We start from the raw sequence: 21,438 nt of genomic DNA on the forward strand, positions 1-21,438 counted from the left end.
TCACACAAGTCCTTTGAAATATATCATCACCTTTGACCTCTTATTCAATGAAATTTATTGCGTGTAACTGATGCGAGTATTTAATTAAATGAATTTGGTCAACGCATTTCACAAACATAAATATTTATTGAAAATAACAAGTTACCTTCTGTAAATATTACCGGAAAACTCCAATTTCCAACTCACGCAGAAATGTAAGCTGTGACTACAGGCTTTATTGGATGTGCTTGCATCCACGTTAATTGACTTACCATGCTTAGAGACTTCCTTGATTCCAATGAAAAATTTTCACTATCACTATATTTGACTGCTTCTGAACTAGAAATTTGCACAACCACTGCGAATAAGTAAGCAGTGCATGATAAGGTCTACTATTCTTCGCTATGTAGCAACGGATAGTAATGAATCCCGACTGTCGGTAAAAGTAACTTACCTCGTGAACAAAGCGATTATAAAATACTGGGCAAGTAAATTCTCACATTGACTGATTGTGAAGCTGGATTTTCACGGGAGTCGAATCGAAGCGACGGCAACTTGATGCGACAGCGTCCACTGATTGTGAATTCTATATCCGTCGATGGGAAAAGTTGCTCATAAAAATAGGTACCGACCGGGTACTCGTCGAATCCCACGTGGTTAGATTTCAGAATTTAAAAATCTAGGTTTGTTAATTGGGCGTGTGAAAAAATGAATAAAATGAAAAAGCGAGATCAAGTAGCTGATGGCGTATTCGGACTGCGCACAATCGATTCCTCTCGCAAGATAACGTCGATGTAGTGCATCACAAAATCTATTCCAGCATTTTTCAAAATTGTCAACATTTTCAGCAATAATCCAAAAGGATTATCCTTACTCTTTTTATGATTTTTTAGCAGAGAAACCGAATCTATTCATATGACTCTTATGAAACTAATCAGACATTAAAGATTCCAGACAAGACAATTAAATCGTCGTGGGTCCAACAGCTGGCAAAATGCAGAAACAAATGGGTGAATTCAATTATTTATTCACGTCAATCCAGGATGAAATACTCTCTTGCATCTCTTTTTGACTTTCGCTCTAACACTATTCGGTAACTTGTTAAATCACTACACACGCACACCCAAAACACTTGTACTAGAATTAGGGCATACAGATTGAATAATCAGCTGAAAATTGTTGGATATAGATTTGTGATTTTGCCTCCCCATCTTTTCAGAAACTCTGTGCAACTTTCATATATTTCGGCCGTAACTTCTGATCCATTGTTGAACGGGGGGGCAGGGCTAGCCTCAATTTTTCTTTTTTTTTTTTGCGTTTCTTGAACCGAGGAATTTTTTGTCTGTAATCAATTTGTACAACTCTTCTTAAACTAATTGAACCCTGAGAAATGCAATGAAGACATTTAGGATAGCGTTGGAGCAAAAGAGGAAAATCTACTCAAAAATTTGCTCGTTTTTCGGTCACAACGTATTCGATCTGCGGGCACTCGATTCCTCTTGCGAAATTATATCGAAATCCTGCATCAAATGATTTATTCCACCACTTTCAGAATCGTCAAATTTTCAACAAAAATCCAAAGTGGTATTTCATAGCAGCCAAAGCAGTGTGGGTATGGAAGCTTGAGTTTGAGTCGGTACAAAGTGAGTACGTAAGACTTATTGTCGACTGCGACTTAGAAATGTCAATCGACTCGATCATGCCTGTGAGGAGACGCGTAACCGCGTCCACCGCCAACCACCCCAACTACATCCGAGCACCACCTACCACGGTGAACCACCTCCGACCACCTCCGACCACCTTCGCCCCCTTTGACCACCTCGTCGCTGTACTCCTCGTCCTCCGACCCCTCGCCGTCCTCGTCGTCATCGTCCTCCTCGACCACGGACAAAAGCCTCCTGCCACCTCCTACCACCTCCTACTATCTCCGTCCAACTCCTACCACCCCCTACCACCTCCTACCACCACCTACTACCTCCTACCAGCTCCTACCATCCCTTACTGTTTCCGAAAACCTCTTACCACCCCCTGCCACCTCCTACCAGCGCCGACCACCTCCTACCACCACCGACCACTTCCGACCACGTTCATCCTCCTCGTCCACCTCGTCCCCATCCTCCTCCTCGACAACCCCGTTCTCGTCCTCCTCGTCGTCGTCATCTTCCTCAACCTCCTCCAATCACTGCCAAGCACCACCAAACACCTCCTATGTTGACTGAAGAACATAAAGACGGTTGCCCAAGTAATTTTATTAAAGTATAGGTACCCGAGAGGAAAATGTATACATAGATCATGAATAATAGAAGATCAGTTGTAATAATGATACAGAGACCAAAAAGTATATACGTATATGCAGTCCACGCGTGATATTATTATACATATATGATCCATTTACGATTAATGCGTAATGAATACTGCAAGACTAAGAATTTTCCAGGAGAAAAACTAGGTTATCTACAATGATACGGCTCTAATATGAAAATAGAAGAACTGTTCATTTTAAAATGGGATTCTATTCGACTCGCGCTCAATGTATTCCATAACTTTAATAATCGTAATTATTCCAACAACTTTTCATTTGCTCTCTCGATCTTGAATTTTCGAAGTCATAGAATCGGAACGCTGTTTTAGCTAGTCGCAAGTGAAGTATCTACGTTGAGTGGAGAAGCAGAATTGTTTTTCGAAAAGTGTTCGTACGGAAAAAGATTCAGAGTAACTGTGATACATCACGGATGCGCTAATTTTGATCAAGATGAGATCGATGCTCCGTGTATGAGACAGTTTTTAACGCGTTGTCCTGATTTAAAGATCTAAAAAGGTGATTGTCGGCGATTTGTTTTTTTTTTTTTTGACAGGGAGAGATAGAAAGAAGCTTCTTAAAACTTCGAGTGTAATTTAACACACGTTTGAAAGGTACGTGCAAAAATTCTTATCATCCAACTATCGCGGAACGGCAGCGTTATTATCTGACCGATTAACTGAAAAATATATGTTCAGTGAAAGGCTGACCATCGAAGGGCCGAGCCGCTTGAATCAGCAGGAACGATACGTGCGTATTTCTTGTCTGTATTGTGGAAACTAAAATCATTATACATCTTGTCATATGATACATCATACATTATACATCACACATAGTATTAAAGTTCGAAACCAGAGTTTGAATGTTCAGATGTTCGGATGTTCAGAAAGTGACGTCACCTAAAATTTTTTCTCTCTTGACGTCATCGATCTATTGTAATCAGCTGGCCGAAATCCTCAGTCTCGAAACAACCGCGCAGTAGGGCGGACGTATGAGAATCGCGCTCCGCAGATTTCGAGTACTGGGTTCTCTACCTCCTGGATCCTGCGCTCTGGGTCTGCTTCCTGGTGTCTCTCCAATTCCAGGACAAGTGCTCCGTAGTTTCTGCGCTCCAAGTCCGCTACCTGGTGAAACTGTACTTCCAGGACAAGCGCTCCGTGGTTCCTGCGCTCCAGGTCCGCTGCCTGGTGGAACTCGACTTCAGGAACAAGCGCTCCGTAGTTTCTGCGCTCCAAGTCCGCTACCTGGTGAAACTCGACTTCCAGGACAAGCGCTCCGTGATTCCTGCGTTCCAGGTCCGCTGCCTGGGGAAACTCGACTTCCAGGACGAGCACTTCATGGTTCCTGCGCTCCAGATCCGCTGCCTGGTGAAACTCGACTTCAGGACCAAGAGGTGGAGGAAGAGGAGGAGTAAGTGCAATATCTCTATAATATTTAAAGGCAATTGTAATTATATTGTATCTAATTTTATTAAACTTATCATGTTTACAATAAATTATTTCAATTCATTTTTCGCGCAAGCACAAATTCAGTACCGATAAATGCGCTAGTAAAATTTATTCTACTATTATTTAATTAATTAATCAATTATATTGATGCTTACCCAATATTTTTGATGTGTTCTTATACGGAAAATATTTATTACCATTGCAGGTATAACCCGAAGTGGTTATCAGTGGTTAATGGAGGTGTTAGACAGTGGTTGGAGGTGGTAGGAGGTGGACGAGGAGGAGGACGAGAAAGACCAGGAGAACAAGGTGGATGAGGAAGACGAGGATTTGTACTCGGTGAGTTCACGATTTTTACAATATTTAATCGCAATTGTCATTGTATTGTATTTGAAATTTTTCAAACTTGTCATGTTTACAATAAATTATTTCAATTCAGTTTTCGCGCAAGCACAAACTCAGTAACTCAGTATGTGCTAATAAAATTCATTATATCCTTAATTAATCAATTAATTATACTCATCCTTACATAATATTTTTGATGTGTTCTTATACTGAAAATATTTATTACTATTCAAGGTATAACCCAAGTGGGTGGCGGTGGTTGGAGGTGGCCGGAGGTGGACGAGGAGGAGGACGAGGAAGACAAGGAGAACAAGGTGTACGAGGAGGACGAGGATTTTTGCTTGGTGAGTCTATCATTTACATAATATTCATTGGCAATTGTAATTATATTTTATCTAAAATATTTCAAACTCGCCATGTATACATTAAGTTATTTCAATTCATTTTTCGCGCAAGCACATATTCAGTAGCTATCAATGCGCTAATAAAATTGATTATATTATTATTTAATTAATTATTTACATCAATCCTAACACAGTATTTTTGATGTGTTCTTAAACTGAAAATATTTATTACTATTCCAGGTATGATCCGAGGTGGTTGGCGGTTGGCAAAAATCAATGTAATGCCATCTGTAAGGTGATCGGACTCGTATTTGCACTACGAGAACTCGTTGGGCATTTTGCGGTGAAATTTGAAAACTTGTTGTTCAAGAAATTAAATAACTATAAAAATGGATAAAAAATGTTATCTCTAATAGTGAATGTAGCTAATACAGCCTTAACCGTATATTGATTATGTTGATGATCTATTGTGACAAGATCGAAATTAGATAAGCTCTCTAAATACTTTTTTCTAGTCTATTAATTTATATCATGTATATGTAAATGTATATTTCTTCAGTTTATACAATCACTGCACTAGGATTACCCTTGCCATGTTTTATGGTGCGCTTGTGTAATTTGTATATTATTAACCTTACGTATTACTCTATTTGAGACAAGTTGTGAGTGTTTCTTATTTTTTGGCAATTATTTATGTACTGTATGTATGTGTATATATGTATATGTATACTTACGCATGTGTATATGCATATATACACATGTTTAAAACTAGATTGTGACAATAAACACAGAGGTTTTAGTATATTCACATACGGATTTCTGTGTATAGGTACACTTGAACTAAAATATCCTTATCTCTAATACGGAGTTCTTCGTAATTCGCATTTGTTCTCGTAACCCAATGTCCTACATACAATGGCAAAAATCGAGATCCAACTTAACTGAGTCTCAAAGCCCTGTTGACATAAAAGCAGCTATTTGATAGAAATTGTAGTTTATAGTTTACACAGCCCATTGCATGATATTTCATTATAAATACATATGTTTCAATGTATTTAGGAATAATTTATCAAATATACAGAGGTCATGTGCAAATAATAAATGAATTCGACCGCAGTTTGATGTATTCATTAGAGCTTTAACAACAAATTTAAGCTTTGTTACTTCTTTTATTTTATTATGGATAATCAAAAACATTTCCGACTATTCGTGCTGTGGAAGCATGGGGATTAAACCAAATGTAGCAAAGGATTAGAAACAGTGTATGTAGAGTACGGATATTTTTCTAATAATGCAAACACGTGCCGCTAGTTTAGTTTTGACATATCTAGAATACCACGCCTTGCGAATTAGCTTTCCAGACAGAGATGAATGATGAATTTTAAGGACTGCATTATCGTTGTTGAATACTCTATGCCTCATGGGAAACGAAAATCTGTAACGATAAAATTGATGCACCGGATCATCGTCGACTTTAACTTATGAAATGTCCTACCATTTTCGAACACCTCCTACCTCCCCCTGCCACCTCCGATCATCAATGGCCACTTTCGATCACCCCCTATCACCTTCTGCCAGCGCCGACCACCTCCTACCATTTCCGAACACCTCCAACCATCCTATTTACCTATATTACTAGATTAGTTATGATATGAAAAGAGAAGAATTATTCATTTCGAAATGGGATTCTATTCGACGCGCGCTCGATGTATTCCATAACATTAGTATTCATAATTATTCCAACAACTTTTCATTTGCTCTCTCGATCTTGAATTTTCATAGGCATAGAATCGAAACGCTGTTTTAGCTGGTCGCAAGTGAAGTATCTGCGTTGGGTGGAGGAGCAGAATTGTTTTTCGAAAAGTATTCGGATGGAAAAAAATTCGGAGTAACTGTAATACATCACGGATGCGCTAATTTTGAACGAGATGAAATGGATACTTCGTATATGAGACAGTATTTAACGCTGCGTAGTGATTTAAAGACCTAAAAAGGTGATAGGGAGAGATAGAACGAAGCTTCTTAACACTTCGAGTGTATTTTAACACACATTTGAAAGATACGAGCAAAATTTTTCATCATCCAACTGTCGCAGAACGGCAGCGTTATCAGCTGACCCGTTAACCGAAGGATATATCTTCAGTCAACGGCTGACCATCGAAGGGCCTGGCCGCTTGTGTCTGGAATCGGCAGGAGAGATAAAGTGTGTATTTCTCGTATGAAATGTGAAAACCAACATCATTATACATCATATCATATCATCATACATCATACATCATACACCGTACATCATACATCACACATCATACATCATACATCATACATCATCATACCTAGTATTACAGTTCGAAACCAAAGTTTGAATTTTCGGATGTTCGGAAAGTGACGTCACCAATCTAAAATCGGCTAGCCGAGTTGCTCAGTCTGGTAACAACCGCGCAGTAGAGCGGACGGTTGACAGTCGCGCTCCGCAAATTTCGAGTACGGGTTCTCAACCTTCCGGATCCTGCGCTTCGGGTCCGCTACGTATTTCGAGTACCGGGTTCTCAACCTCCCGGATCTCGCGCTTCGGGTCCGCTACGCGGTGAAACTCGACTTCCAGGATAAGCGCTCCGTGGTTCCGCGTTCATGTTTACAATAAATTATTTCAATTCGTTTTTCGCGCAAGCCTGAATTCAGTAGCTGTCAGAGCGCTAATGAAATTTCTCGACTTCCAGGATAAGCGCTCCGTGGTTCCTCGTTCATGTTTACAATAAATTATTGCAATTCGTTTTTCGCGCAAGCCTGAATTCAGTAGCTGTTAGAGCGCTAATGAAATTTCTCGACTTCCAGGATAAGCGCTCCGTGGTTCCTCGTTCATGTTTACAATAAATTATTGCAATTCGTTTTTCGCGCAAGCACAAATTCAGTAGCTGTCGGTGCGCTAATAAAATTTCTCGACTTCCAGGATAAGCGCTCCGTGGTTCCTCGTTCATGTTTACAATAAATTATTTCAATTCGTTTTTCGCGCAATCCCAAATTCAGTAGCTGTCGGTGCGCTAATAAAATTTCTCGACTTCCAGGATAAGCGCTCCGTGGTTCCTCGTTCATGTTTACAATAAATTATTGCAATTCGTTTTTCGCGCAAGCACAAATTCAGTAGCTGTCAGAGCGCTAATGAAATTTCTCGACTCCCAGGATAAGCTCTCCGTGGTTCCTCGTTCATGTTTACAATAAATTATTTCAATTCGTTTTTCGCGCAATCCCAAATTCAGTAGCTGTCGGTGCGCTAATGAAATTTCTCGACTTCCAGGATAAGCGCTCCGTGGTTCCTCGTTCATGTTTACAATAAATTATTTCAATTCGTTTTTCGCGCAATCCCAAATTCAGTAGCTGTCGGTGCGCTAATAAAATTTCTCGACTTCCAGGATAAGCGCTCCGTGGTTCCTCGTTCATGTTTACAATAAATTATCGCAATTCGTTTTTCGCGCAAGCACAAATTCAGTAGCTGTCAGAGCGCTAATGAAATTTCTCGACTCCCAGGATAAGCGCTCCGTGGTTCCTCGTTCATGTTTACAATAAATTATTTCAATTCGTTTTTCGCGCAATCCCAAATTCAGTAGCTGTCGGTGCGCTAATAAAATTTCTCGACTTCCAGGATAAGCGCTCCGTGGTTCCTCGTTCATGTTTACAATAAATTATTGCAATTCGTTTTTCGCGCAAGCACAAATTCAGTAGCTGTCAGAGCGCTAATGAAATTTCTCGACTCCCAGGATAAGCTCTCCGTGGTTCCTCGTTCATGTTTACAATAAATTATTTCAATTCGTTTTTCGCGCAATCCCAAATTCAGTAGCTGTCGGTGCGCTAATGAAATTTCTCGACTTCCAGGATAAGCGCTCCGTGGTTCCTCGTTCATGTTTACAATAAATTATTTCAATTCGTTTTTCGCGCAATCCCAAATTCAGTAGCTGTCGGTGCGCTAATAAAATTTCTCGACTTCCAGGATAAGCGCTCCGTGGTTCCTCGTTCATGTTTACAATAAATTATCGCAATTCGTTTTTCGCGCAAGCACAAATTCAGTAGCTGTCAGAGCTCTAATGAAATTTCTCGACTCCCAGGATAAGCGCTCCGTGGTTCCTCGTTCATGTTAACAATCAATTATTTCAATTCGTTTTTCGCGCAATCCTAAATTCAGTTGCTGTCGGTGCGCTAATAAAATTTCTACAACTTTATAATCTTCTCGTAATCTTTGTTTTAGAATATGTCGATAAGAAAATTATATTAAACCTTACACGGTATTTTTGATTTGTTCTCATGCTGAAAATATTTATTAGCATTCGAGGTATAACTCGAGGTGGTTGGCGGTGGTCGTTGGGGGTGGTTAGGGGTGGTTGCGGGTAATCGCGGTGATTCCGGAGGAGAGGGACGAGGATTTCTGCTCGGTGATTTTAACAATTTTATAATATTCGATGGCGATTGCAATTCAAATTCATCTAATCTTTTTCAAACTTGTCATCTTTACAATAAATTATTTCAATTCGTTCTTCGCGCAAGCCCAAATTCAGTAGCTATGAATAAGCTTATACAATTTATTATATTATTAATTAATTAATGAATATTCTTATAATATTTAATGGCAATTGTAGTTATGTTGTATTCAAAATTTTTCAAACTTGTCATGCTTACAATAAATTATTTCAATTCGTTTTTCGCGCAAGCACAAATTCAGTAGCTATGAATAAGCCTATACAATTTATTATATTATTAATTAATTAATTAATCAATTACTCAATTATATTAATCCTTACACAATATTTTCGATGTGTTCTTATACTGAAAATATTTATTACTATTCAAGGTATAACCTGAGGTGGTTGAAGGTGGTCGGAGGTGGACGAGGAGGAGGACGAGAAGGACAAGGATTTGTGCTGGGTGAGTAAAACACTTTTATAATATTTAATGGCAATTGTAATTATATTTCATCTGAAATATTACAAACTTGTCACGTTTACAATGAATTATTTCAATTCATTTTTCGTGCAAGCACATATTCAGTAGCCATGAATAATCTTATACAATTTATTATATTATTGATTAATAAATTAATATTCTCATAATATTTAATGGCAATTGTAATTATATTTCATTTGAAATATGACAAACTTGTCACGTTTACAATAAATTATTTCAATTCATTTTTCGTGCAAGCACATATTCAGTAGCTATGAATAATCTGGTACAATTCATTATATTATTAATTAATTGATTAATTACATTAATCCTTACACAATATTTTTGATGTGTTCCTATACTAAAAATATTCGTTACTATTCCAGGTATTACCCGAGGTGGTCGGAGGTGGACGAGGAGGAGGACGAGCTGGACGAGGAGGAGGACCAGGTGGACGAGGAGGAGGACGAGGTGGACGAGGAGGCGGCGGGGTGGGTCGTGGGAGAGGACCTCTCCTCTCCTCAGAGGAGGGGTGGGGGAGGGGCAGGGAAGGGGGGAGGTGGGCGGGGAGGGGGAAGGGAAGGGGTCGGGGCGGGTGGCGGGGAGGGGAGGTCGGGGGGGAGGGGGAGGGGGAGGGGGAGGGAGGGAGGGAGGGAGGGAGGGAGGGTGGGAGGGAGGGAGGGAGGGAGGGAGGGAGGGAGGGAGGGCGGGAGGGAGGGAGGGAGGGAGGGAGGGAGGGCGGGAGGGCGGGAGGGCGGGAGGGAGAGAGTGGAGGACGGATGTCGATGCAAGCCCATAAGAGTTAATAAAACAACACGCCGGCCCTCCGGCCCCTTCCCTCTCCCTCCCGCCCACCCTCCCTCCCTCCCTCCCTCCCTCCCTCCCACCCTCCCTCCCTCCCCCTCCCCCTACCCACCCCCCTCCCCCTCCCCCTCCCCCTCCCCCTCCCCCCGACCTCCCCTCCCCGCCACCCGCCCCGACCCCTTCCCTTCCCCCTCCCCGCCCACCTCCCCCCTTCCCTGCCCCTCCCCCAACCCTCCTCTGAGGAGAGGAGAGGTCCTCTCCCACGACCCACCCCGCCGCCTCCTCGTCCACCTCGTCCTCCTCCTCGTCCACCTGGTCCTCCTCCTCGTCCACCTCCGACCACCTCGGGTAATACCTGGAATAGTAACGAATATTTTTAGTATAGGAACACATCAAAAATATTGTGTAAGGATTAATGTAATTAATCAATTAATTAATAATATAATGAATTGTACCAGATTATTCATAGCTACTGAATATGTGCTTGCACGAAAAATGAATTGAAATAATTTATTGTAAACGTGACAAGTTTGTCATATTTCAAATGAAATATAATTACAATTGCCATTAAATATTATGAGAATATTAATTTATTAATCAATAATATAATAAATTGTATAAGATTATTCATGGCTACTGAATATGTGCTTGCACGAAAAATGAATTGAAATAATTTATTGTAAACGTGACAAGTTTGTAATATTTCAGATGAAATATAATTACAATTGCCATTAAATATTATAAAAGTGTTTTACTCACCCAGCACAAATCCTTGTCCTTCTCGTCCTCCTCCTCGTCCACCTCCGACCACCTTCAACCACCTCAGGTTATACCTTGAATAGTAATAAATATTTTCAGTATAAGAACACATCGAAAATATTGTGTAAGGATTAATATAATTGAGTAATTGATTAATTAATTAATTAATAATATAATAAATTGTATAGGCTTATTCATAGCTACTGAATTTGTGCTTGCGCGAAAAACGAATTGAAATAATTTATTGTAAGCATGACAAGTTTGAAAAATTTTGAATACAACATAACTACAATTGCCATTAAATATTATAAGAATATTCATTAATTAATTAATAATATAATAAATTGTATAAGCTTATTCATAGCTACTGAATATGTGCTTGCGCGAAAAATGAATTGAAATAATTTAATGTAAACATGACTAGTTTGAAATATTTTAGATAAAATATAATTATAATTGCCAGCAAATATTATAAAAGTGTTTTACTCACCGAGCACAAATCCTCGTCCCTCTCCTCCTGAATCACCGCGATTACCCGCAACCACCCCTAACCACCCCCAACGACCACCGCCAACTACCACGAGTTATACCTCGAATGCTAATAAATATTTTCAGGATGAGAACAAATCAAAAATACCGTGTAAGGTTTAATACAATTTTTTTATCGACATATTTCACCAAAACGATTATGAGAAGATTATAAAGTTATAGAAATTTTATTAGCCCACTGACAGCTACTGAATTTGGGCTTGCGCGAAGAACGAATTGAAATAATTTATTGTAAAGATGACAAGTTTGAAAAAGATTAGATGAATTTGAATTGCAATCGCCATCGAATATTATAAAATTGTTAAAATCACCGAGCAGAAATCCTCGTCCCTCTCCTCCGGAATCACCGCGATTACCCGCAACCACCCCTAACCACCCCCAACGACCACCGCCAACCACCTCGAGTTATACCTCGAATGCTAATAAATATTTTCAGCATGAGAACAAATCAAAAATACCGTGTAAGGTTTAATATAATTTTCTTATCGACATATTCTAAAACAAAGATTACGAGAAGATTATAAAGTTGTAGAAATTTTATTAGCGCACCGACAGCAACTGAATTTAGGATTGCGCGAAAAACGAATTGAAATAATTGATTGTTAACATGAACGAGGAACCACGGAGCGCTTATCCTGGGAGTCGAGAAATTTCATTAGAGCTCTGACAGCTACTGAATTTGTGCTTGCGCGAAAAACGAATTGCGATAATTTATTGTAAACATGAACGAGGAACCACGGAGCGCTTATCCTGGAAGTCGAGAAATTTTATTAGCGCACCGACAGCTACTGAATTTGGGATTGCGCGAAAAACGAATTGAAATAATTTATTGTAAACATGAACGAGGAACCACGGAGCGCTTATCCTGGAAGTCGAGAAATTTCATTAGCGCACCGACAGCTACTGAATTTGGGATTGCGCGAAAAACGAATTGAAATAATTTATTGTAAACATGAACGAGGAACCACGGAGAGCTTATCCTGGGAGTCGAGAAATTTCATTAGCGCTCTGACAGCTACTGAATTTGTGCTTGCGCGAAAAACGAATTGCAATAATTTATTGTAAACATGAACGAGGAACCACGGAGCGCTTATCCTGGAAGTCGAGAAATTTTATTAGCGCACCGACAGCTACTGAATTTGGGATTGCGCGAAAAACGAATTGAAATAATTTATTGTAAACATGAACGAGGAACCACGGAGCGCTTATCCTGGGAGTCGAGAAATTTCATTAGCGCTCTGACAGCTACTGAATTTGTGCTTGCGCGAAAAACGAATTGCAATAATTTATTGTAAACATGAACGAGGAACCACGGAGCGCTTATCCTGGAAGTCGAGAAATTTCATTAGCGCTCTGACAGCTACTGAATTCAGGCTTGCGCGAAAAACGAATTGCAATAATTTATTGTAAACATGAACGAGGAACCACGGAGCGCTTATCCTGGAAGTCGAGAAATTTTATTAGCGCACCGACAGCAACTGAATTTGGGATTGCGCGAAAAACGAATTGAAATAATTGATTGTAAACATGAACGAGGAACCACGGAGCGCTTATCCTGGAAGTCGAGAAATTTCATTAGCGCTCTGACAGCTACTGAATTCAGGCTTGCGCGAAAAACGAATTGAAATAATTTATTGTAAACATGAACGCGGAACCACGGAGCGCTTATCCTGGAAGTCGAGTTTCACCGCGTAGCGGACCCGAAGCGCGAGATCCGGGAGGTTGAGAACCCGGTACTCGAAATACGTAGCGGACCCGAAGCGCAGGATCCGGAAGGTTGAGAACCCGTACTCGAAATTTGCGGAGCGCGACTGTCAACCGTCCGCTCTACTGCGCGGTTGTTACCAGACTGAGCAACTCGGCTAGCCGATTTTAGATTGGTGACGTCACTTTCCGAACATCCGAAAATTCAAACTTTGGTTTCGAACTGTAATACTAGGTATGATGATGTATGATGTATGATGTATGATGTGTGATGTATGATGTACGGTGTATGATGTATGATGTATGATGATATGATATGATGTATAATGATGTTGGTTTTCACATTTCATACGAGAAATACACACTTTATCTCTCCTGCCGATTCCAGACACAAGCGGCCAGGCCCTTCGATGGTCAGCCGTTGACTGAAGATATATCCTTCGGTTAACGGGTCAGCTGATAACGCTGCCGTTCTGCGACAGTTGGATGATGAAAAATTTTGCTCGTATCTTTCAAATGTGTGTTAAAATACACTCGAAGTGTTAAGAAGCTTCGTTCTATCTCTCCCTATCACCTTTTTAGGTCTTTAAATCACTACGCAGCGTTAAATACTGTCTCATATACGAAGTATCCATTTCATCTCGTTCAAAATTAGCGCATCCGTGATGTATTACAGTTACTCCGAATTTTTTTCCATCCGAATACTTTTCGAAAAACAATTCTGCTCCTCCACCCAACGCAGATACTTCACTTGCGACCAGCTAAAACAGCGTTTCGATTCTATGCCTATGAAAATTCAAGATCGAGAGAGCAAATGAAAAGTTGTTGGAATAATTATGAATACTAATGTTATGGAATACATCGAGCGCGCGTCGAATAGAATCCCATTTCGAAATGAATAATTCTTCTCTTTTCATATCATAACTAATCTAGTAATATAGGTAAATAGGATGGTTGGAGGTGTTCGGAAATGGTAGGAGGTGGTCGGCGCTGGCAGAAGGTGATAGGGGGTGATCGAAAGTGGCCATTGATGATCGGAGGTGGCAGGGGGAGGTAGGAGGTGTTCGAAAATGGTAGGACATTTCATAAGTTAAAGTCGACGATGATCCGGTGCATCAATTTTATCGTTACAGATTTTCGTTTCCCATGAGGCATAGAGTATTCAACAACGATAATGCAGTCCTTAAAATTCATCATTCATCTCTGTCTGGAAAGCTAATTCGCAAGGCGTGGTATTCTAGATATGTCAAAACTAAACTAGCGGCACGTGTTTGCATTATTAGAAAAATATCCGTACTCTACATACACTGTTTCTAATCCTTTGCTACATTTGGTTTAATCCCCATGCTTCCACAGCACGAATAGTCGGAAATGTTTTTGATTATCCATAATAAAATAAAAGAAGTAACAAAGCTTAAATTTGTTGTTAAAGCTCTAATGAATACATCAAACTGCGGTCGAATTCATTTATTATTTGCACATGACCTCTGTATATTTGATAAATTATTCCTAAATACATTGAAACATATGTATTTATAATGAAATATCATGCAATGGGCTGTGTAAACTATAAACTACAATTTCTATCAAATAGCTGCTTTTATGTCAACAGGGCTTTGAGACTCAGTTAAGTTGGATCTCGATTTTTGCCATTGTATGTAGGACATTGGGTTACGAGAACAAATGCGAATTACGAAGAACTCCGTATTAGAGATAAGGATATTTTAGTTCAAGTGTACCTATACACAGAAATCCGTATGTGAATATACTAAAACCTCTGTGTTTATTGTCACAATCTAGTTTTAAACATGTGTATATATGCATATACACATGCGTAAGTATACATATACATATATACACATACATACAGTACATAAATAATTGCCAAAAAATAAGAAACACTCACAACTTGTCTCAAATAGAGTAATACGTAAGGTTAATAATATACAAATTACACAAGCGCACCATAAAACATGGCAAGGGTAATCCTAGTGCAGTGATTGTATAAACTGAAGAAATATACATTTACATATACATGATATAAATTAATAGACTAGAAAAAAGTATTTAGAGAGCTTATCTAATTTCGATCTTGTCACAATAGATCATCAACATAATCAATATACGGTTAAGGCTGTATTAGCTACATTCACTATTAGAGATAACATTTTTTATCCATTTTTATAGTTATTTAATTTCTTGAACAACAAGTTTTCAAATTTCACCGCAAAATGCCCAACGAGTTCTCGTAGTGCAAATACGAGTCCGATCACCTTACAGATGGCATTACATTGATTTTTGCCAACCGCCAACCACCTCGGATCATACCTGGAATAGTAATAAATATTTTCAGTTTAAGAACACATCAAAAATACTGTGTTAGGATTGATGTAAATAATTAATTAAATAATAATATAATCAATTTTATTAGCGCATTGATAGCTACTGAATATGTGCTTGCGCGAAAAATGAATTGAAATAACTTAATGTATACATGGCGAGTTTGAAATATTTTAGATAAAATATAATTACAATTGCCAATGAATATTATGTAAATGATAGACTCACCAAGCAAAAATCCTCGTCCTCCTCGTACACCTTGTTCTCCTTGTCTTCCTCGTCCTCCTCCTCGTCCACCTCCGGCCACCTCCAACCACCGCCACCCACTTGGGTTATACCTTGAATAGTAATAAATATTTTCAGTATAAGAACACATCAAAAATATTATGTAAGGATGAGTATAATTAATTGATTAATTAAGGATATAATGAATTTTATTAGCACATACTGAGTTACTGAGTTTGTGCTTGCGCGAAAACTGAATTGAAATAATTTATTGTAAACATGACAAGTTTGAAAAATTTCAAATACAATACAATGACAATTGCGATTAAATATTGTAAAAATCGTGAACTCACCGAGTACAAATCCTCGTCTTCCTCATCCACCTTGTTCTCCTGGTCTTTCTCGTCCTCCTCCTCGTCCACCTCCTACCACCTCCAACCACTGTCTAACACCTCCATTAACCACTGATAACCACTTCGGGTTATACCTGCAATGGTAATAAATATTTTCCGTATAAGAACACATCAAAAATATTGGGTAAGCATCAATATAATTGATTAATTAATTAAATAATAGTAGAATAAATTTTACTAGCGCATTTATCGGTACTGAATTTGTGCTTGCGCGAAAAATGAATTGAAATAATTTATTGTAAACATGATAAGTTTAATAAAATTAGATACAATATAATTACAATTGCCTTTAAATATTATAGAGATATTGCACTTACTCCTCCTCTTCCTCCACCTCTTGGTCCTGAAGTCGAGTTTCACCAGGCAGCGGATCTGGAGCGCAGGAACCATGAAGTGCTCGTCCTGGAAGTCGAGTTTCCCCAGGCAGCGGACCTGGAACGCAGGAATCACGGAGCGCTTGTCCTGGAAGTCGAGTTTCACCAGGTAGCGGACTTGGAGCGCAGAAACTACGGAGCGCTTGTTCCTGAAGTCGAGTTCCACCAGGCAGCGGACCTGGAGCGCAGGAACCACGGAGCGCTTGTCCTGGAAGTACAGTTTCACCAGGTAGCGGACTTGGAGCGCAGAAACTACGGAGCACTTGTCCTGGAATTGGAGAGACACCAGGAAGCAGACCCAGAGCGCAGGATCCAGGAGGTAGAGAACCCAGTACTCGAAATCTGCGGAGCGCGATTCTCATACGTCCGCCCTACTGCGCGGTTGTTTCGAGACTGAGGATTTCGGCCAGCTGATTACAATAGATCGATGACGTCAAGAGAGAAAAAATTTTAGGTGACGTCACTTTCTGAACATCCGAACATCTGAACATTCAAACTCTGGTTTCGAACTTTAATACTATGTGTGATGTATAATGTATGATGTATCATATGACAAGATGTATAATGATTTTAGTTTCCACAATACAGACAAGAAATACGCACGTATCGTTCCTGCTGATTCAAGCGGCTCGGCCCTTCGATGGTCAGCCTTTCACTGAACATATATTTTTCAGTTAATCGGTCAGATAATAACGCTGCCGTTCCGCGATAGTTGGATGATAAGAATTTTTGCACGTACCTTTCAAACGTGTGTTAAATTACACTCGAAGTTTTAAGAAGCTTCTTTCTATCTCTCCCTGTCAAAAAAAAAAAAAACAAATCGCCGACAATCACCTTTTTAGATCTTTAAATCAGGACAACGCGTTAAAAACTGTATCATACACGGAGCATCGATCTCATCTTGATCAAAATTAGCGCATCCGTGATGTATCACAGTTACTCTGAATTTTTTTCCGTACGAACACAATTTTCGAAAAACAATTCTGCTCTCGACGCGACGTAGATACTTCACTTGCGACTAGCGAAAACAGCGTTTCGATTCTATGCCTACGAAAATTCAAGATTGATAGAGCAAATGAAAAGTTGTTGGAATAATTATGATTATTAATGCTATGGAATACGTCGAGCGCGTGTCAAATAGAATCCCATTTCAAATGAATAATTCTTCTGTTCTCCTACTATAGACGTATTATTGTAGGTAATCTAGTTTGTCTCCTGGAAAAGCATAAAATTGACAGTATGCATCACGTATTAATCGTCAATGAATCGTACTATTAATGTCTTACATGGACCGCATATACATGTGTATCTACGAGGAAAGTGCGGACCTTATGCGCGTGCGTCAAGTTGTTTGAATTTTATTGGCCGACAGTTACCGCCCGATTGAGTAGATGACGCAATACTAATCGCGACTGTCAGAAAATAAGATGTCCCTACGTTGTGTTGTTTCGAAAAACAGTTCGTCGATTCGGAGCTGATCCGAAGTAAAATAAATCAGACACACGTCAATCGTGTTAATCAAATCATTACCAACAAAACACCTTACCAAAATTTCACTATACTTTACTTCGCGCTTCCTTTGCGAACTCGGAAGAGGTTATGTTCGCTGCTCGCGAATTGATGCCGCAAAAGTATAAGTGATAGTGACGCGAACCAAATAATTAACAGTGAAGACTCAATTTATCGAGATACATCGGCTCACGGCATCGATTTCATGAAGTTGGAAAGGTGGAAGGCCATTTCTGTAACAACCGAATTCAGTAAAAAGAAGCAACAAATCGTACTTTTCCCTTAGAACTCGATCTGAATTCCATTAGATGAGTGTAGAACTGTTTTTCGTAACAACACAACGTAGGGACATCTTATTTTCTGACAGTCGCGACTGGTAGTGCGTCGGCTGCTCAATCAGGCGATAACCGTTGGCTAGTAAAATTCAAACGACTTGACGCACGCGCATAAGGTGCGCGCTTTCCTCGTGGACACACAGTATACTCGTTACAACTTATCTCTCTCACTCTGCATTTGATTAATCGATTGTGAGAGGGAACGTATTGGCCACGTAGGTGGAGTGAAAGAAAGAGACAGGCCGTACAAGTATATCTTCTCTCTCTCTCTCTCACTCCGCCACTCTTTCTGTACACGCGACTGCGCGAGACTACCTCCAGTGGTGTAAGCATGGAGCCTAGAGTTACTAGGCTCCATGGGTGTAAGGGTGCTATTCCATGAGCAGTAAAAAGCAGCAGCAGCAGCACTTTTCCCCTATCACCTCCAGCGCAAGTTTCTGCTGCTCGCAGTTCAGTTTCTCGAGCGACAAGCCACAAAATCACAAGAAGCCACGACTTATTTCATGAGCAGAGCTGCTGCTGCGTAAATTTACCAGACTGATGCTAGTTAAACCACTGCTACTTTTTACTGCTCATAAAATAGCACCCTAAATTTCAAGGCCAGATCGTGCTTGCGACAGAATGCTAGGGTATTTACCCTCAAAAAATTATTCTTGTTCGAGCCAGATATTTCGTTCTACAGTGCTGATCAACCTGGTAAAAGATATCGGCTTCTCACTTCTGTTGACAAACCACAAAATGTTTATCAAAATAGGTTAACAGGTTATGTCTTGAACTTGTTGGCTTCAGCTTTCGGACTGAGGTCCGTGCTCCAGCTCTACTTGATTACGAAAAGACTTCAAAATTCACTCGTGGTAAGAAGCAGTAAAATATTTTTCTCCGCTATGCATCGAAAATCAGACGAGTCGCATATTACCTAAATGACAATATTACAATGATATTGCAAATACTTATCATCACTATACATACAAATCTAGGTTAATTGTCGCGGATATAAATGGATGTTTAAATTTAAGGCATGCTCTGCTTCTAATTTTCTTCTAACTTTGCTTCCTTGGTCACGTAATTTACGTTTGTTTTGTAAAACTGACGTTCGATGCCTACACTATAGAGATACTAAAAGTTCCATCATCATTTTGAGATTTAAGGTTAATTGTAAGTCTTACAATTTTACTTGCATTAATTCTTCAGTTGACCATCTTACAATCGATCCAATGCCTAGTCTGAAGGATGAGTCTGATGGGGATGGGGAGGAAATGTCTCACGACAGCAATGATAGCAACCAAAGTTCAGCGTCTTGTGACAGCAGTGCCGAACACACAGATAGCGATGATTCCTCGGAGATGGATGAAGATGAATGCGAGAGGCGCAGGACAGAATGCATGGAAAATTTGGTCGATCTTGAAAGGCAGTTCACTCTGCTCAAAGAGCAGTAAGCCCATCTTTCATCATTGATTTTAATGCTTCTGAATTATACCCAAGTTTCTAAAACATCAAATGCAAAATAAAAAATGTCCCAAAATTACCAAATCCCTGATATCAATTTTCAACCTTAAATCCAAATGAAGTAGTTCATTTCACCGTAATGTTGTCATATTTCTAAAGTAAACATTCTTGTGCTTCTCATGTTTCTTCTCAGATCTATTCAATAATCTAATTAATCGTCAAGATTTAGTCTTCGTTATCTCAGCTCTCACCTTTATAAAAAGAACTAAACTCTGATGTAAAATTTCATCCATCCAACTTTTTAATGTTTTCTTTAACTTGATTACGTGTTCCTGCGAGTAACTGAGTTGATTTGTTTGCAGATTATACAGGGAGCGAATCACTCAGGTGGACACTAAGCTTGGCGAGGTAAAAATTGGAAAATCTGAAGAATATTTAGTACCCTTAGAACGGCTGAAAGAAAATATGAAAACTAAAACCGAAGTCGCTGGCATTTTGAAACAGTATCGGTTGCAAAATATTCAAAATAAATACCTAGCCGAAGAACAAGCAGCGTTGCAAAATTTCCAAAGTGAGAAAGAACTAATTTGGGATTACTTTCACAATGAACTCCAAGAAAAAATACGAAGGCTTGAAGAGGATAGAAATAACGTCGACATCCACGCCGATTTGTGGCTTAACTCTAGCGGCAGAAGACGCAGGGGTCACACTGATCGCAGACGTGCCGTATCTGTTGCCGGTCCCTACATAGTTTATATGCTTAACGATGCAGACATTTTAGAGGACTGGGCTGTAATTAAAAAAAGTTTGGGCAGTCGTAAGGCAGAAATATTGTAGAACCGTCAGTAAGGTTGCTCAAAAACGCCAAATACGATAACAGTAAATAAAGTTATTCGCCTTATACTGTCAAATCTGCAGATTTGAAGTACTGAATATTGCATGAGAAATCTTGTCTTAGAAGTACGTGTGTGAGTAAATCAGCAATACATGCTTCGGAGGTTACAAAGTTACAATTAAATTTACAAAATATTGCTTTTAAACAACTTGTGAAACACACACAATAGTGCCCTTCGAAACAACATTTTTTATGGATTTTGATACCAAATTAAAATGCAATGTTCACAATCATGAAACAAATTGGTATTCAATCAACCCTTTAATACTGACAGATTTGAGGATCAACTCGTAATGCAGTGAAACAATAACCACCGCGGTGAGAAGTCAGTTACAGGTATTTCAAATATTTTATATCTAATGTTGAAAATGAATCTGTACAGCTCAGTTTTTTCTCAATCCGTAATTAATTATAGATTAGAATAGTGTACATCTTAAGACTCGTGGTATAAATATTTTCCAATAACAAAATAAAGAGATGTTTACCGGACGCATTTATTGTAACTCCGACTTGATTTGTTGAACCTCTTCATTTCCATCGGCAGAAAAACCTTGATATGTATCCGGAGTAAGGGAGCAGAGGATTTTCAAGAATTTTCATAATCTGCCTTATCATGCAAAGTTGTGGATTTGAATCCAGTCAGTTGCCCAAGATTTGTGCTACTACTCAGTAATCATAACATACGTATCTAAAGAGATAACGTGTTTTGTCGCTATTCGAAAGTAAGCAAAATATAAAACA

The 21,438-nt window shown here is 39.4% G+C and overlaps 3 protein-coding genes across 7 annotated transcripts; 2 read left to right on the top strand and 1 right to left on the bottom strand.

Moving 5' to 3' along the window:
* The first annotated feature begins 2,648 nt into the window (after window positions 1-2,648).
* On the top strand, window positions 2,649-9,270 carry LOC124295197 (skin secretory protein xP2-like). Of its 3 annotated transcripts, XM_046744294.1 has the most exons (5): window positions 2,649-2,892; window positions 2,977-3,028; window positions 3,222-3,688; window positions 3,932-4,065; window positions 4,306-4,330. In XM_046744294.1, exons 3-4 carry the CDS (start codon window positions 3,270-3,272, stop codon window positions 4,041-4,043), a joined length of 531 nt encoding a protein of 176 aa, XP_046600250.1. In that variant the 5' UTR covers window positions 2,649-2,892; window positions 2,977-3,028; window positions 3,222-3,269; the 3' UTR covers window positions 4,044-4,065; window positions 4,306-4,330. The 3 variants fall into 3 exon arrangements, with proteins under 3 accessions (XP_046600250.1, XP_046600248.1, XP_046600249.1); XM_046744292.1 differs by lacking the exon at window positions 4,306-4,330 and adding an exon at window positions 9,253-9,270 and having other exon boundaries at window positions 2,649-3,688; XM_046744293.1 differs by lacking the exon at window positions 4,306-4,330 and adding an exon at window positions 8,737-8,764 and having other exon boundaries at window positions 2,649-3,688.
* A 1,693-nt stretch (window positions 9,271-10,963) lies between these two features.
* On the bottom strand, window positions 10,964-18,368 carry LOC124295196 (skin secretory protein xP2-like). 3 transcript variants are annotated; one of them, XM_046744290.1, is made up of 3 exons: window positions 16,456-18,368; window positions 16,079-16,212; window positions 10,964-10,981 (listed from the first exon to the last, which is right to left on the bottom strand). In XM_046744290.1, the coding sequence occupies exons 1-2, from the start codon at window positions 16,872-16,874 to the stop codon at window positions 16,101-16,103; spliced, it is 531 nt and encodes a 176-aa protein (XP_046600246.1). In that variant the 5' UTR covers window positions 16,875-18,368; the 3' UTR covers window positions 10,964-10,981; window positions 16,079-16,100. The 3 variants fall into 3 exon arrangements, with proteins under 3 accessions (XP_046600246.1, XP_046600247.1, XP_046600245.1); XM_046744291.1 differs by lacking the exon at window positions 10,964-10,981 and adding an exon at window positions 11,840-11,867; XM_046744289.1 differs by lacking the exon at window positions 10,964-10,981 and adding an exon at window positions 15,814-15,838.
* A 319-nt stretch (window positions 18,369-18,687) lies between these two features.
* On the top strand, window positions 18,688-21,186 carry LOC107226973 (breast cancer metastasis-suppressor 1-like protein). The gene is made up of 3 exons (XM_015667963.2): window positions 18,688-19,210; window positions 19,548-19,788; window positions 20,165-21,186. Exons 2-3 carry the CDS (start codon window positions 19,571-19,573, stop codon window positions 20,637-20,639), a joined length of 693 nt encoding a protein of 230 aa, XP_015523449.1. The 5' UTR covers window positions 18,688-19,210; window positions 19,548-19,570; the 3' UTR covers window positions 20,640-21,186.
* Window positions 21,187-21,438: the final 252 nt, after the last annotated feature.

Source organism: Neodiprion lecontei, chromosome 6 (genome assembly GCF_021901455.1).
Source record: "Neodiprion lecontei isolate iyNeoLeco1 chromosome 6, iyNeoLeco1.1, whole genome shotgun sequence".
Lineage (NCBI taxonomy): Eukaryota > Metazoa > Arthropoda > Insecta > Hymenoptera > Diprionidae > Neodiprion > Neodiprion lecontei.